The 14,522-nt window shown below is 50.8% G+C and overlaps 1 protein-coding gene across 3 annotated transcripts; it reads left to right on the top strand.

The window, feature by feature from the left end:
- The first annotated feature begins 2,748 nt into the window (after positions 1 to 2,748).
- ODF4 (outer dense fiber of sperm tails 4) lies at positions 2,749 to 7,085 on the top strand. Of its 3 annotated transcripts, none has more exons than XM_077746795.1 (4): positions 2,749 to 3,198; positions 5,973 to 6,146; positions 6,458 to 6,592; positions 6,768 to 7,085. In XM_077746795.1, the coding sequence occupies exons 1-4, from the start codon at positions 2,787 to 2,789 to the stop codon at positions 6,950 to 6,952; spliced, it is 906 nt and encodes a 301-aa protein (XP_077602921.1). In that variant the 5' UTR covers positions 2,749 to 2,786; the 3' UTR covers positions 6,953 to 7,085. The 3 variants fall into 3 exon arrangements, with proteins under 3 accessions (XP_077602921.1, XP_077602923.1, XP_077602922.1); XM_077746797.1 differs by having other exon boundaries at positions 6,514 to 6,592; positions 6,768 to 6,937; XM_077746796.1 differs by having other exon boundaries at positions 6,458 to 6,578; positions 6,768 to 6,937.
- The last annotated feature ends 7,437 nt before the right edge of the window (positions 7,086 to 14,522 follow it).

Here is a 14,522-nt window from a genome sequence, read left to right as displayed (position 1 = left end):
GTGCACAGAGCACCTACCTCAGGAATGAATAACCTATTATTAAGAACGTGTGTACACTAGTGTGATCCTCTCTGTCCCATTTTCCTGCCTTTCCTGGGAAATAACCACTCTTCTATTTGTGTTTATCATTCTATGGATTTTCATTTTTGCTATTTTTTTCAAATTTTATTTATTTATTTAAGTAATCTCTACACTCAGTGTGGGGCTTGAACTCACAACCCTGAGATCAAGCATGGCATGCCTCTCTGACTGAGCTAGCCAGGCATCCCTCCTTTTTTGAGAGAGAGAGAGAGAGCAGGTTGGGGGAGGGGAGCAGAGGGAGAGGGACACAGAGGATCCCAAGCAGGCTCCATGCTGACAGCACAGAGCCCGACACGGGGCTCCATCCCACAAACCACGAGATCATGACCTGAGCCAAAATCAGGGGTCTGACACTCAACTGACTGAGCCGCCCAGGCACCCCTGATTTTTAAAACTCACCATCACTCATAGTAGTATACATACTTAAACAATGCTTTGTTGAGCTGGGCTTGTCTAGGAACCTTCTAGAACTGGTATCCTGTTTATAGCATATTCTTCTGGAAGTTACCTCTTGCAGGAAACATTTCCGAGATTCTTCCATGTTGTTTCGTGTGGCGATTAGAATCACTTGTTAGGACGAGAAACTCTTAGAAACTCCAGGAGAGCTAAACGGGGTCCGAGGAAGGAAACTGAACCCCGGAAATCACTAGTTCTGCTCAGCCTCTGGGAGCTGGCGCCCCTGACCATGGCCGGGAGTTCTGAAGATGCGCTTGTCCCTGGCAGGGCCGGAGCATGTGTGGGCTTGGGATGGACGGGTCTCCGCTCTGGGGGCTGAAGGGAGAAGATGGACAACGTGAGGTGTGAGGGCCGCCATTCTCCCCGTGTGGCCCGAGGACAGGAGGAGGTCGGTGTGGTGAGGAGGAAGAGCAAGATGCCCAGGGAGGAGTAGGGACAGAATCAACGTTTGTGGGGGTGACTGGGTGGCTTAGTCGGTTAAGCGTCTGACTTTCGCTTAGGTCATGATCTCGTGGTTCATGGGTTCGAGCCCCGCGTCGGGCTCTGTGGTGACTGCCAGCTCAGAGCCTGGGGCCTGTTTCAGTCTGTGACTCCCCCTCTCTCTGACCCTCCCCTGCTCACGCTGTCTCTCTCTCTCTCCTAGGAATAAATAAAACATTAAAAAAAAAATTAAAAAAAAAAAAAAGAATCCGCGTTTGTGTCTCCGGGATTGACATGTTAGCAAGCTACCCCTGAGGTGATGCTATCAGGAAGTGGGGCCCTTGCGGGGTGATTAGGTGATTAGGGCCCTTTGGGAAGGCTCTGTCCTCACGAATGGGATCAGTGTCTTATGCAAGAGACAGAGGTCCTTGGCCTCACCTGAAGATACAGCAAAAAGTCCGAGAGCTGGAAGCGGGCCCTCACCGGACCACACTGGGCTGCCATGATCTTGGACTTCCAGCCTCTGAAAACGTGAGGGACAAATTTCTGTTGTTTATAAACTACCCCATCCGTGGCATCTTGTTATAGCAGGTGGACAAAGACACAGAGGAAGAGCCCTGGCGGGATTTGAATTCCTGACTCCAGCTGTTCTTCTGGTCCTGCTAAGCACATGACCTTGGGATTCACCATGAACTCCCCTCTTGCTTAGGCCTCTTTGGGTTCCTTCCGTCATCTGTAGCCACTAACAGGCACGGACGCCTTCCGAAAACCTGGGTGTTCTTTTCTTCTCTGTAGCCCAGGGAGAGAACACAAAACAATGAAAATGAGAGGAGTATTATTTTTCCTGTGTTACAGATGAGTAAACTGAGGCAGAAAGAAACTATTGGATGCATGCAGGCTCGCAGGCCCTCATCCCTCCCTCTGCCTGTTGGACCTTAAAGCCTGTGTTCTTAACCACACGTATCACTACTGCCTCCACAGAGAGAATTAGCTCTGATAGGATTCAAACCCACGTCCCAAATCTGAAAGGCTTTTTCCTTTGAGAGCTCCCGGGGTCTGAGGTCTAGAAGCTACTTCGATCAGGCCGCCCCCAGGTGATTCAGATTTATTTTCTCGTAGCTTAGAAAAATCTCAGACTGTGGGGCGCCTGGCTGGCTCAGTGGGTGGGGTGTGAGGCTCTTGATCTTGGTCTTGTGGGTTCCAGCCCCACGTGGGATGTAGAGATTATTTAAACAAAAAATAAAATGGAACCTTAAAAAATAAAGGAAAATCTCAGATCGTGCGACACTCCCTTATCCCCTCCATATCCTTTGCCCTCCCCTTTGGTGCTGAGGGAAATAAAGAAGGGAAGGAGATACAGAGTGGAGGTTGGAGGAGGTGAGGGAGGGGGTTGGCGGAAGTAGTGAGAAGGTCGTCACACCTTCCAAAGAACAACGACAAAGGACCCCAACAGCATTTGGGGGTGGGGTCAGGGCCGGGGACGTGGGAAGAGAAGGGGAGGCCCTCAGAAACCTTAGCTCTTAGGAGTGGTGCCTGACCTTGGGTCCCTCCCCCACTTGACTGTCCCGCTCCCCCCCCCTCCCCCAGTATTGAAATATTCCATGGCAGTTAGGGGCCCTGTCCTGCCGAATAGGTGGTTTCTTTCCCAGCCCCCCAGGCCCTTGGGTGGCAAGTACTCTGCCTGATACAAATATTTAAAAGATGAGGGACCACTGAGCCCAGCAAGGGAAGGTGGCGATGGGGTGGCGGATAGAAGGGGAGGCGGGGAATGCTCAAGGCGGGGGCAGGGGACTTCGGGGCTGAGTTTCCTGGGTCAGGAGGAGAAAACGATGAGCATCAAAAGCCTGGAAGTGAAAGGGGGGGCCGGGAAGCAGGACGGAGGGGAGGAGGGTCTGGAACAAGAAGACGGCCCACTGTCTGCCCCCAGGAGTGAGAGGCAGGTGATCTGGGAGCACTCCTCGGAGCCCCGGAGAATCTCCGTGCTGCCCCTGTGGTGGAGGATCACGCACAGCTCCCGCTGGATAGCGCAGGTGCTGGCCTCCGAGCTCAGCCTGCTGGCCTTCATCCTGCTGCTGGTCATGGTCTTCTCCGAGAAGTGGCTGTGCCTGTCCCGGAGCCGCTTCTACCAGCGCTGGCCCCCCAGCGTCAGCACGAGAATCTACACGTCGGCTCATGTCATGTCCCTGGGGCTCCTGCGGATCTGCAGATCCAAGAACTGTTCCAGCTCAGAAAACGGGAGAGGTGAGACCCTCGGCGGCCCCGTCCCCACCCCAGGGCTGCAGCCGGCCGTGGTCACTCCGCCTGCACCCTGCGGCCTGGTCCTGTCCTTCTGGTCTCCCCCGGGGCTTTCTCCCTGCAAGATGGCTTCGCTGGCAGAGACCACCAAGGATGGGTTCTCATTCCCTCATCCATCCCGGCCAGAGCGCCAGGCCCGCCCCGACACCCCGATGGAAGGTACTAGTGCTCGGGATAAACTCAGAGCCCAGTCTGCAGCTGTAACAATGATACAAGCCGCTCAGTGAATGTCAATCACTCAGTCACACATCGCGGTTATATTGGGAGAAGAGCCTCAGCGAGGTGCGGATTTCCTTCCTCCAGGCTTGCAAACCCAGAGCTGTGGCGGGAGTCCCCAGAATGTTCTCTCCCAGGCCCTGGTCCCAGCCCCCTTTCTCCCCTCCTCCCTCAGGCGCTGCTTTTCTGGGCCACCTGTGGGTTTCTGTGCCTGATTTTCCTGTCCCTTCCTTCCCAGCATCCTTCACTGCCGTTTCTTGTTCATCTGACCTCACCTCCAGGCGCTGGGGCTCCTTTCTCAGCTCTTGTGCAAAACCGGAGCTTTTTTTTTTTTATGTTTATTTATTTATTTTTGAGAGAGTGCGAACAAATGGAGAAGGCGCAGAGAGAGAGGGAGACAGCAGGAAGCAGGCTCCAGGCTCTGAGCTGTCAGCACAGAGCCCGACGCGGGGCTCGAACCCACGAACTGTGAGATCATGACCTGACCTGAAATCAAGAGTCCACTGCTTAACTGAGTGAGCCACCCAGGCGCCCTATTTATTATATTTTAAAGATTTTGTTTTTAAGTAATCTCTATGTCCATTGTGGGGTCTGAACTCACAACCCCAAGATCAAGAGTCACGCACTCCATAGACTGGGCCAGCTGGGCGCCCCTTTCTAGGCTTAAAAAAAAAATTGAACAAATTTTGAATGGTTTTTTACATAGCTGTGTTCAGTCTTCATAAATAATATCATCTACATTATTTTAATTTATAGTGTTTTAAAATTTGTCTTTATGAGATACAGTAAACTGTTCCATGTTATAAGTTAACAGATGGGGCGCTTGGGTGGCTCAGTCCGTTAAGCGTCCAACTTTGGGTCTGGTCATGATCTCAAGGTTCGTGGGTTCAGGCCCAGGGTTAGGCTCTGTGCTGACAGCTTGGAGCCTGTTTTGGATTCTCTGTCTCCCACTCATGCCTTCTCCCTCACAAATAAATAGTAAAAAAATCTATAAATTAGGGGCGCCTGGGTGGCTCAGTCAGTTGAGCATCTGATTTTGGCTCAGGTCATGATCTCATAGTTTATGGGTTTGAGCCCTGCATTAGGCTTTGCGCTGACAGCTCAGAGCCTGGAGCCTGCTTCAGATTCTGGGTCTCTGTCTCTCTCTGCCCCTCTCCCGCTTGCACTCTGTCTCTCTCAAAAATAAACAAACATTAAAAAATATATATATGTAAATTAACAGATATATATCAACCAAATGGACTGTCACCTTTTATTTGGCTTTTACTCTTCTGTTCTTGGCAAAGTTTAGTTCCGATGTCATATTTGTGAAAAAAAGAGCGACAAATTTATTGTATAATCATAAAGGTTTTTTTCCCCCTGTGTTCAGTATTAATTCTTTGGTATAGATTTCCCAGAGTGGTTTGGCTAGATGAAAGAATGAAATATTTTAAGGTTTTTTGGTTTATTTATCTATTTGTTTATTTTGAGAGCGAGCGAGCTGGTGGGAAAGGGGCGGAGAGAGGGGGAGACAGGGAATCCCAAGCACATTCTGAGCTGTCAGCGTGGAGCCCTCTGTGGGGCTCGAACTCGTGAACTGTGAGATCGTGACCTGAGCTGAAGTTGGACACCTATCCGACTGAGCCATCCAGGGCCTCAATGTTTATTTATTTTTGAGAGAGAGAGAGTACATGTGCAAACAGGGAGGAGCAGAGAGAGCCCGAGAGAGAATCCCAAGCAGGCTTCATGTTGTCAGCACAGAGCCCAATGCGGGGTTCAATCTCATAAACTGTGAAATCATGACTGAGCTGAAATCAAGAGTCCGATGCTCAACTTACTGAGCCACCCACGCCGTCCTCCCCAACCCATTTTTTATTGAGTTTTCATTTTCGTATGGTTGGAATTATATCAGGAATCCTTGCCGGGGCGCCTGGGTGGCTCAGGTGGTTAAGCAGCCGACTTCGGCTCAGGTCCTGATCTCCCAGTTCATGGGTTCACGCCCCGTGTGGGGCTCTGTACCGACAGCTCAGAGCCTGGATCCTGCATTGGATTCTCTGTCTCCCTCTCTTTCTGTCCGTCCTCTGCTCATGCTCTGTCTCTCTCTCTCAAAAATAAATTAATGTTGGGGCGCCTGGGTGGCTTAGTCGGTTAGGTGTCCGACTATCGCTTAAGTCATGATCTCGCGCTTCATGGGTTCGAGCCCCGTGTCGGGCTCTGTGCTGACTGCCAGCTCAGAGCCTGGAGCCTGTTTCAGTCTGTGACTCCCTCTCTCTCTGACCCTCCCCTGCTCACGCTGTCTCTCTCTCTCTCTCTCTCCTAGAAATAAAAATAAATAAAATAAATAAATTAATTAATTAACGTAAAAAAAAAGAACCCTTGCCTATTTAGTAAGTGAAACTCACAGTTCATGGTTACCTCAAACGTGCATTTCTTCGATTATTAACTTTTTCTTGTGATTCCTCATTCGATTATATTTTTTTCTCTTGTGAATCCTGAGTCCGTCCCGTTTTCTCATTTTTCTCCAGATGGTTTTAAGCTGTGGGCAAACCACCCGGTCTTTGGCATGGCCCGGATAACCTTCTGCCTGACCTTGGGGCTGGGCTTTGTCTTCACCATCTGGTTGCACCTGCCGTATGTACCCGGCCTGCAGCGACTGCCTTTCTTTAGCTGGATCGGGACCGTGATGAGCTTCTGTGAAGGTACCCCTAGCTCTGCGAATGGTGCCTCGCTTCTCCCAAACCACATCTACCCAGGCATTTCTCCCCCTTCCTTTCTTTGGGGGTGGGGCAGGGGTGTGGGGGGTGGTGGCCGAATAGAACCAGCGGGCACTGAGAGCTGAGTCCCCCCACGACCTGGAGGGGCTGATTCCCCTGCCTTTCCGGGGGGGGACCCTGCGCTCTGCGCTTGCGCGCACGGGAGCTGTGCTTTGGGGCCGCAGTTCAGCACAGAAGGGAGCATCCTTGTGAGATTCTTGAGTGAGAGTAAGATCTCTCCACTTCCTGTCTCCTAGTTACCTTTATTTTCTTCACCCTCCTGTTATTCCCTATTAACCTCTGGATCTTTGAGCTGAGGAAGAATGTGTCCATCCCCATCGGCTGGAGCTATTTCATAGGCTGGCTGGTGTTTGTCCTGTATGTCACCTGCGGTGAGTGGCCTGGGGGGGGCCCTGGGAAGGAGGGGACTCGGGTGGCTCAGGGCGGAGGTGGAGGGCGGGAGAGGGCTGGTTCTTTGGGATTTCTGTCCCCTTTGGCCTCACCTCGCCTGCCGCTTTCCTCCCGTGCTCCAAACGCCCTGTCCGCCGTCCCTCTGTCCTTCGCCAGCGGCCCTCTGTCACTTCAACCACAAACACTTCTGGAGCGTGATTACGAGCAGTCCCAGAGGCATCGCGCTGTGCGGCAAGGATGCCTGCTCCGTGCAGAACTTTCAGAGTGAGCTGGTGGTCTCACCCGCCTGTGCCCACCAGGAGGAGGTCCCGGATCCCGAGCCAGAGAAGCCACCTCCCTAACCTGTTCCGAATTCCCCTCTCCTCACCCTTTCTGGCTCGGACTTAGGGGGGATTTGGGGACGGCCTTGCCCTTGCCCGCCAGCTGCCGCCTGCGGACAGCCTGGGGGACGCGGAATAAACGGTCTCTTGCTTATCGTGTGTGGCAGTTGTGGAGACAAGACAAGAAGAGGGAGAGGAAGGGAGAGAGAACAACTTTGTGCCGCAGCTGTTCTGGCCCAGGAGCCTTAGGGCGCGCTGTGGTCCCCAGACTCGCCCGTTTTCTCCCAGGGCACATGTGTGCACAGGTGACACGCGCCTCAAGAGCCACGCCTCTTTGCCCGTTGTGACTCCCCCCTCTTCCAACATTTGAGAGTAGGTGGGGTGGTGTGATCAGGAGAGACCACTTGTGAGTAGTTGGTGTATAGCGTGAACGATTCAGGGGCAAACTGGCAACAGGGTAAGAGGCAAGGATGGTGTGTGCTCCCTCCACGCCACAAGGGATGTGGCTGTACTGGGTGCAGTGGGCGTGATCCCACCTTCTGTGTCCAGCTCAGGTGACCAGGCGGTCCTGTGCCCTGTGCCTGCGTACCACCAGCACTGAGTTCAACTCCAAGTCCACCTCCACCTCCACCACCCCCTCCACCCCCACCCCTACCTCTTCGGGGCTGCTGCTGTTCTCCACCCAAGCTTCCTGTGTAACAGCAGGAATAAAACGTGACAAGAAGGGAAACATTAGACTCAGGCCCTCAGCTCAAGAGACAAATTGCATTTCTGGATTATAAACTTGGTCTAGTCCCATGAACACTTGCAGCACGCCTTGGGCAGCACCGGCAGTGACTGTTGGGATTCGGACATCCTGCACAGAAGGGCTCTCAGGAGGGCAGCTGTAACTGATCTTTGTCATGTCCTTGCAGATGGAGCCATCATGCCAGCCAGCCAGAGGAGTGCAGGGACAGCGTTTGAGCGGATTGGGCACATTAAAACTATATGTATTATTAATTTGAACCATAGGATGCTGCTGTTTTAGCAGCTGAATGCTGGCAATTTCATGTGGTTCAGCCTAATGTATAGGACTGATTTCTATTTGATTTTTTGGCTCTTTTAAGATTCTTATTCTTACCACACTTGACCAGTGTGTGGAGTTCCTTAGTTCCAAGCAAACGTTCTGAGCAAAGAATTGAACACAGGGGCTTGAAATTTGGGCACAGCAGCACTCCACAAATCCATCCTCATTGTTTCCTGTGTACTTCTTCCCCCTGGAAGGAAGGGTTTATTGAAGGATTTATTGAATTCGTCATCCTTGGGGAAGAAACAATGAACAAATGTCATGACCTCTGCTGCATTTACATAATTGGAGAAGGGGTAAACTCAAATGCCTACAGGGATTAGGCAGGTAGCATCCCTAAATAAAGGGGGCTACGCTTCCGGCCTGTATATAATTTTCCTCTTTTGATAAAGACCTAGTATATTATCTTCTGCTGGATAACAAATTACCCCACACTTCGTGGCTTAAAATAAACATTACATTCTCTCACCTAGTTTCTGGGATCAGGAATCTGCGAACAGCTTAGCAGAATGGTTCTTGCTCAGGGTCTCTCACAAGGTCATAGGCAAGATGTCAGCTGGGGCTGCAGTCATCTGAAGGCTTGACTGGGGCTGGAGTTTCTACTTCCAGTGTGGTTCACTCATATGACGGTTGACAGTTCCTTGCACAAGGACCTCTTTCATGAGCTGCTAGGTTGTTGAGAGCTAACGTCCCCACTTAGAGTGATCTAAGAGAGAGCAAGGAAGGAGGAAGAGGAGGAAGTGTCAGTGCCCTTTACGACTTAGTCTTGGAAGAAATACACTACTACGTTCACCGCATCAATCAGCTGAGATTTCAGAATTCTTTTTTTTTTTAAATTTTTTAAATTTATTTTTATTTATTTCTAGGAGAGAGAGAGAGAGAGAGACAGCGTGAGCAGGGGAGGGTCAGAGAGAGAGGGAGACACAGACTCTGAAATAGGCCCCAGGCTCTGAGCTGGCAGTCAGCACAGAGCCCAACATGGGGCTCGAACCCACGAACCGCGAGATCATGACCTAAGCGAAAGTCGGACACTTAACCGACTAAGCCACCCAGGCGCCCCTAAGATTTCAGAATTCTACTGTGTTGTAAGTAAGGAGCTAAGTCCCCCTCATGGTGCCTTTAAGGATTATTCCAACAAAGCTGGGGAAATAGCACTCGGAGACATATATGAAATTGGAGAATTCGTTATATCCGCAGGTCCTATAAGAAGTCCATATTCCACAAGGAAGGAATGCCCGGACAGCAGGCTCAACCACGCAGGTGGGGAGCTGAGGGAGTGAAGACCCATTGCCAAGTGCCTCTGTTGGGGTCAGGGCGGAGCACACAGCAAACGTGTGAGGGGTTTTCACTGGTGCACTTGAATGCCGTTTGGTTATAGTCAGGGGAGGGCAGGAGGGCCTTGTGGTAAGGCCGAGCCTTGTCACATGCGGCGCACCCGCTCACAAGGTAGGCTGCTCGCAGTCTAATGGCGGTGATGTTGAGGCATCGGGCAAATAGGAAGTTTTAAGAATTTGTGATACACTTGCCATCTGTTATNCTCTCTCTCTCTCTCTCTCTCTCTCTCAGAAATATTAAAAAAAAAAAAAACTATCTGGAGATAGGGTCTTACGGGGGGATTGGGTTAAAATGGGGGACGGCCCTTCATTTGATCTGACTCATGTCCTTATGAGAAAAGGAGATGAGGAACAGGAAAAGACACCAGGTAGGTACGCGCACACAGGAAAGACCGCGCGAGGAGGCGCCCCTCTGCAAGCCAAGTAAGAGAGGTCTCAAAAGGAGGCCAAGCCTATTACGCTTGATCTTGGACTTCCAGCCTCTAGAAGTGTGAGGAAATAAACTTCTGTTGTTCAAAGCACCTAGTCTACGGCGCTCTGTAATGGTTGCCCTAGCGAATGAAAACCTCACCGAAATTAGTCCAGGGAAGGCTCTTTAGATCAATGCCTTAAGTACAGCTTCTCAACTACAGCTCCTCTCGAAATACCTGTGAACTAGCCCCTCTCAAACTGAATGCCTGTGAATTAGAGAGACATGTGACCACCCCTCACACAGTCAGGAACGATGGCAGGGAGGTCGAGGGATGATCCTGACAGACGCTACTGTACAAAGGTGATAATGACATGTAGTGAACACTGAGTAATGTGTAGAATTATTGAATCATTATGTTGCACACCTGAAACTAATGTAACACTGCAGGTTAATCATACTTCAAAAAAAATTTTAAAAAAAGAAAAAAAGTGGGGCGGGGAGTAAGAATGAGAGCCGCACAAGGTCTGTAGCACTTCTGAAATCCAGCTGGGAAAACGCCAAAATTTCCTTGATTAAGACTCAGTCCTGGAGCGGCAGGATGGCTCCGTCGGTTGAACGGCCGACTTTGGCTCAGGTCATGGTCTTATGGTTTGTGGGTTCGAGCCCCATGGGGGGCTCTGCACTGACAGCTCAGAGCCTGGAGATTCTGTGTCTCCCTCTCTCTCTCTCTGCCCCTCCCAGCTTGTGCTCTGTCTCTCTCTCAAAAATAAACATTAAAAAAAAAAAAAAAAGACTCAGTTCTTTTTCTGCGAGTCTCCGTGGCTTTTATTTTTTTCTTAGGTATAACACATAGGACGTAACTTTACCATTTTAAAGTACATAGTTCAGTGGTTTTAGTATATTCACAATGTGCAATCATCACCAGTATCCAATTCCAGAACACTTTACTGCTCTAATCAGTCCCCATTCCCTCCAGCCCCTGGAGCTAGTCTACTTCCTGTTTCTCTGCATTTGCTTCTTCTGGACATTTCATACAAATGGAATCACACAACACACAGCCTTTTGTGTCCATTTCCTTTGCTCAGCGTAGTGTTTTCAAGGTTCATTCATGTTGTTCAACTCCATGATGAGGGCAGGGCCCTCCCAACTGTCAAAGTTGAAGGCTTGGAGGCGGGAAGAGACCCGCATGGGTATCAGTCCATCTGCTTGAGTTCTGGTTCAGCCTCTTAGGTTCTCGTATTTTTTGCTTTCCTCTTTCTTGTCTTCCCTTCCTGACTGCCTACTCTGATTGACTTCAGGTTCCAGAATTAGGCATGGAAACAACAGCCTCGCATAGACTATGTAACTGGCTCCCCGCTTGCAAAAAATAAATCCCTTGGCGGCTCTGCTGCTTTGGATGAACCTTGACTGATGTGCCAGGAACACCATCTCGGGCTGCTATTCAGTCTATCCTCTGAGTTTTAAAATTTCAGCCATTGTATTTTTTTTTTTTTTCAGTTCTAAACTTCCCATTTAGTCATTCTGTATATCGTCTATTTCTTTGTAGAGACTTTCTATGGTTTCATTTGTTCTAGGTGTGTTGGTAACTGCTTGTCAAAGCATTCAAAAAGATTTTTTAAATGTTTTTAATTTATTTCTGAGATAGACAGCACGAGCAGGGGAGGGTCAGAGAGAGAGGGAGACACAAAATCGGAAGCAGGCTCCAGGCTCTGAGATAGCTGTCAGCACAAAGCCTGACACAGAGCTCGAACCCACCAACTGTGAGATCACGAGCTGAGCCGCAGCGGGACGCTTAACCAACTGAGCCACCCTGGCGCCCCTCGTCGAAGCACTTTTATGCTGCTCCTTAAACTCCTTGTTGGAAAATCCCACTGTCTGTCACCTCAGTGTTGGCATCTGCTAGGTATCTTTTCTCATTCAAGTTGAGCTTTGCTGGGTTCTTGGTGCGATGCGTGATTTTGTATTGCATCCTGGGCGTTTCCATATGACATTGTGAGACTCTGGATGTTTCTGGAACCTCCCGCTTCAGCAGGCCTGCTCTGACACTGTGCCGTGGAGGAAAGGAGTGTTTCCTGCTACGGCCAGGTGGGGGCTGGCTCCCCATCAGCGTCCTTGGACGCCCTGGGCAGGGGAAGGGGTACGTCATCACTGCCGGCCCAAGAGGGGGATCTCGGGTTCCCCACGAGGCTCCCTAGGTGGGAGGGGGAAGGGCACCTTGATACTGCTCCTCATGTGGCCTCTCTGTGGTGTGGGGTGGAGGCCTTTTTTGCCCACTGGATGACAGTGAAAGCTCTAGCTTCCTACTCAGCCTCCTCTGACGCAGGTGGGTGGGGGGAAGTTCAGGATTCCCATAGGGTCCCCAATCTTACCGTGTGTATGTGTATTGGTTGGAATAGAAGTCTTGTTTGCCCCCTCTCCCCTGCCCTGGGTCTTGCCTGCTACCACCCGGCAGGAGGTGGGGGTCAGGGGTGCTAGGAGAGGGGTCTTGTTATAGTCTGTCGAGGGTGGAGGTCCAGGCTCTTCCACTCAGTCTCTGCTGACCAGCATGGCGGAGGGGCCATGGTGTTCTCCATGGTGCTGGCTGGAATAATGCAGTATTTTCTACAGGTTTTCCGTCTTGTCAGGTTGCCTCTCTGCTGGTCCTTTGGCTAAAGAGAGCAGATCTCTCTCTCTCTCTCTCTGGTCTGCTCCCACTGGCATTTCCAAGTTACTGGCATGTCCAGCACCCAATCTGCGATCCTGGGAGGCAAACAGTATCGCACCACTCGCTGTGGTGTTGTTCTAAGGATCCAAGATCCCTAACCAGACCTTCTTGACTCCACCTTTCAGAGCTTTCTTGTATTTGTTTTTTTTTTTTAATGTTTATTTATTTTGAGAGACAGAGACAGAGTGTGAGCAGATGAGGGGCAGAGAGAGAGGGAAACACAGAATCCGAGCAGGCTCCAGGTTCCGAGCTGTCAGCACAGAGCCCGACGCCGGGCTCGAATCCACCAACCATGAGATCATGACCTGAGCCAAAGTCGGAGGCTTAACCGACTGAGCCATCCAGGCGCCCGTCATAGATGTAATTTTAAGCCACAGAGTCTGCTGGATTCAATAGGAGCCATCGATTCTCTTGTGGTGGTCATTAATGCTGCTCACCAAGTATTTCTAGCTCTCTGCCTTCTGGGATATGCTAAGATCTACTTCAGGGCTCCAGATGGAGTCACGTGACTAGTTCTGGCCAACAAATTGTGAGGCACGCTCCTACTTCTGGACCAGAGCTGGTAACCACTACTTAACCAGTGTGAAGTCCCCTGGAGATCTCACTGCCTCTGCACATTCAGGATGGTGGCTGATCTGTCACCCTGGGCGCTAGAATGAGGAGACATGGCACAGAGTCCACAGCCAACCCTTGATGGACTTGACAGGGAGCAGGAGGCTGGGTGACGGGCGGCAAACACCGCCCACCCCCAGGGGGGATATGTGATATTTCTCCTGTGCTCCTGGCTGCCCAAGAACAAAGGAGACGGGGGTGGGGGGGCGGGGAAACAAATGGCGAACTGATAGAGATCACAGTCCTACAGGACCGGAGTCTCTATCTATTTACAAAAATCACTAAGTCTCAAGAAAAAGGAAATTTTATCAATAGCCTCATCTCCAGGAACCTATAGACTCTGTTTCCTGGAGCCCTAACATCACCCTCCATGGCGATGTGGGAACAAAGGCAGAAGGAAATGGCAGATAGAACTCAGTTTCCTTATGACCGTAGCCCATTGACGAATACTTGAGGCCGGCAGAGTACTGTCTACAACCCTAGCTTGACAATAGCGAGGCCTCCACTAACCAGAGTCTTCTTTAGCATATGAAAATCTCACTGGAGGGGCGCCTAGGTGGCTTAGTCAGTTAAGCGTCCGACTTTCGCTTAGGTCATGATCTCGCGGTTCGTGGGTTCGAGCCCCGCGTCGGGCTCTGTGCTGACTGCCAGCTCAGAGCCTGGAGCCTGTTTCAGTCTGTGACTCCCTCTCTCTCTGACCCTCCCCTGCTCACGCTGTCTCTCTCTCTCCTAGAAATAAGTAAAATATTTAAAAAAATTAAAAAAAAAAAAGAAAATCTCACCGGAAACTTCCCCGGACTTCCCCTCCCCCAACTCCATAGTATATAACTGGTCTCTCCCCATGGTCCCGGGAGCCTTTCCTGTTCATGCGTCCTTTCCCTGTGCTTTAACACAATCATTTTTTTTTGCTCCAAAGACGTCTTTAAGAGTTCTTTCTTGGCCGTTGTCTCTGGACCCCACGAATCCCGCGATCACCCCATAACTTCATCAGATTGAATTGTGTCCCTTGCCTACTGCCCCCTCTCCCAAGTTCATATGTCGAAGCCCTGATGCCAGGGTGGGTGTTATCTGGAGACGGGGCTTTGGGGGAAGTAAGTTTAAATGCAGTCGCAGGAGAGTGGGGGCCCCGATCGTTTAGGATTAGTGGTTATACAGCTGCTCGCTCTCTTCCTCTCCGTGCACGTGCAGGGAGGAGGGGGCACCTGAGGACACGGCCCGATGGCAGCTGCCTGGCCGGGAAGACAGCTTGCACCAGGAGCCTGATTGGCCAGCATCTTGATCTTGGACTTCCGGCCTCCAGCACTGTGAGAAAATGAATTTCTGTTGTTGAAGCTGCTCCGTCTGCGGAAGTTACTTACGGCGACCTTGAGGATGAGGACATGCAGAGTGAGTGGGAGTCTAGCTTGGCTGCTGCAAGACTGTAGGACTTGAAGACTTCAGGGTTCTATGTGCCTAAGTCAGTT

This window comes from Crocuta crocuta, unplaced genomic scaffold (assembly GCF_008692635.1).
Source record: "Crocuta crocuta isolate KB4526 unplaced genomic scaffold, BGI_CrCroc_1.0 scaffold139, whole genome shotgun sequence".
In the NCBI taxonomy this organism is placed as follows: Eukaryota; Metazoa; Chordata; class Mammalia; order Carnivora; family Hyaenidae; genus Crocuta; species Crocuta crocuta.
Note: the sequence above shows the minus strand (reverse complement) of the source record. Positions and strands in the feature narration are given on the sequence as shown.

Excerpts from the sequence above, each read along its gene's own strand:
- ODF4 (XM_077746795.1), top strand. The coding sequence starts at position 2,787 with ATGAGCATCAAAAGCCTGGAAGTGAAAGGGGGGGCCGGGAAGCAGGAC. Across the intron at positions 3,199-5,972 it reads CAGCTCAGAAAACGGGAGAG|ATGGTTTTAAGCTGTGGGCA; the intron begins GTGAGACCCTCG and ends ATTTTTCTCCAG. Across the intron at positions 6,147-6,457 it reads CGTGATGAGCTTCTGTGAAG|TTACCTTTATTTTCTTCACC; the intron begins GTACCCCTAGCT and ends CCTGTCTCCTAG.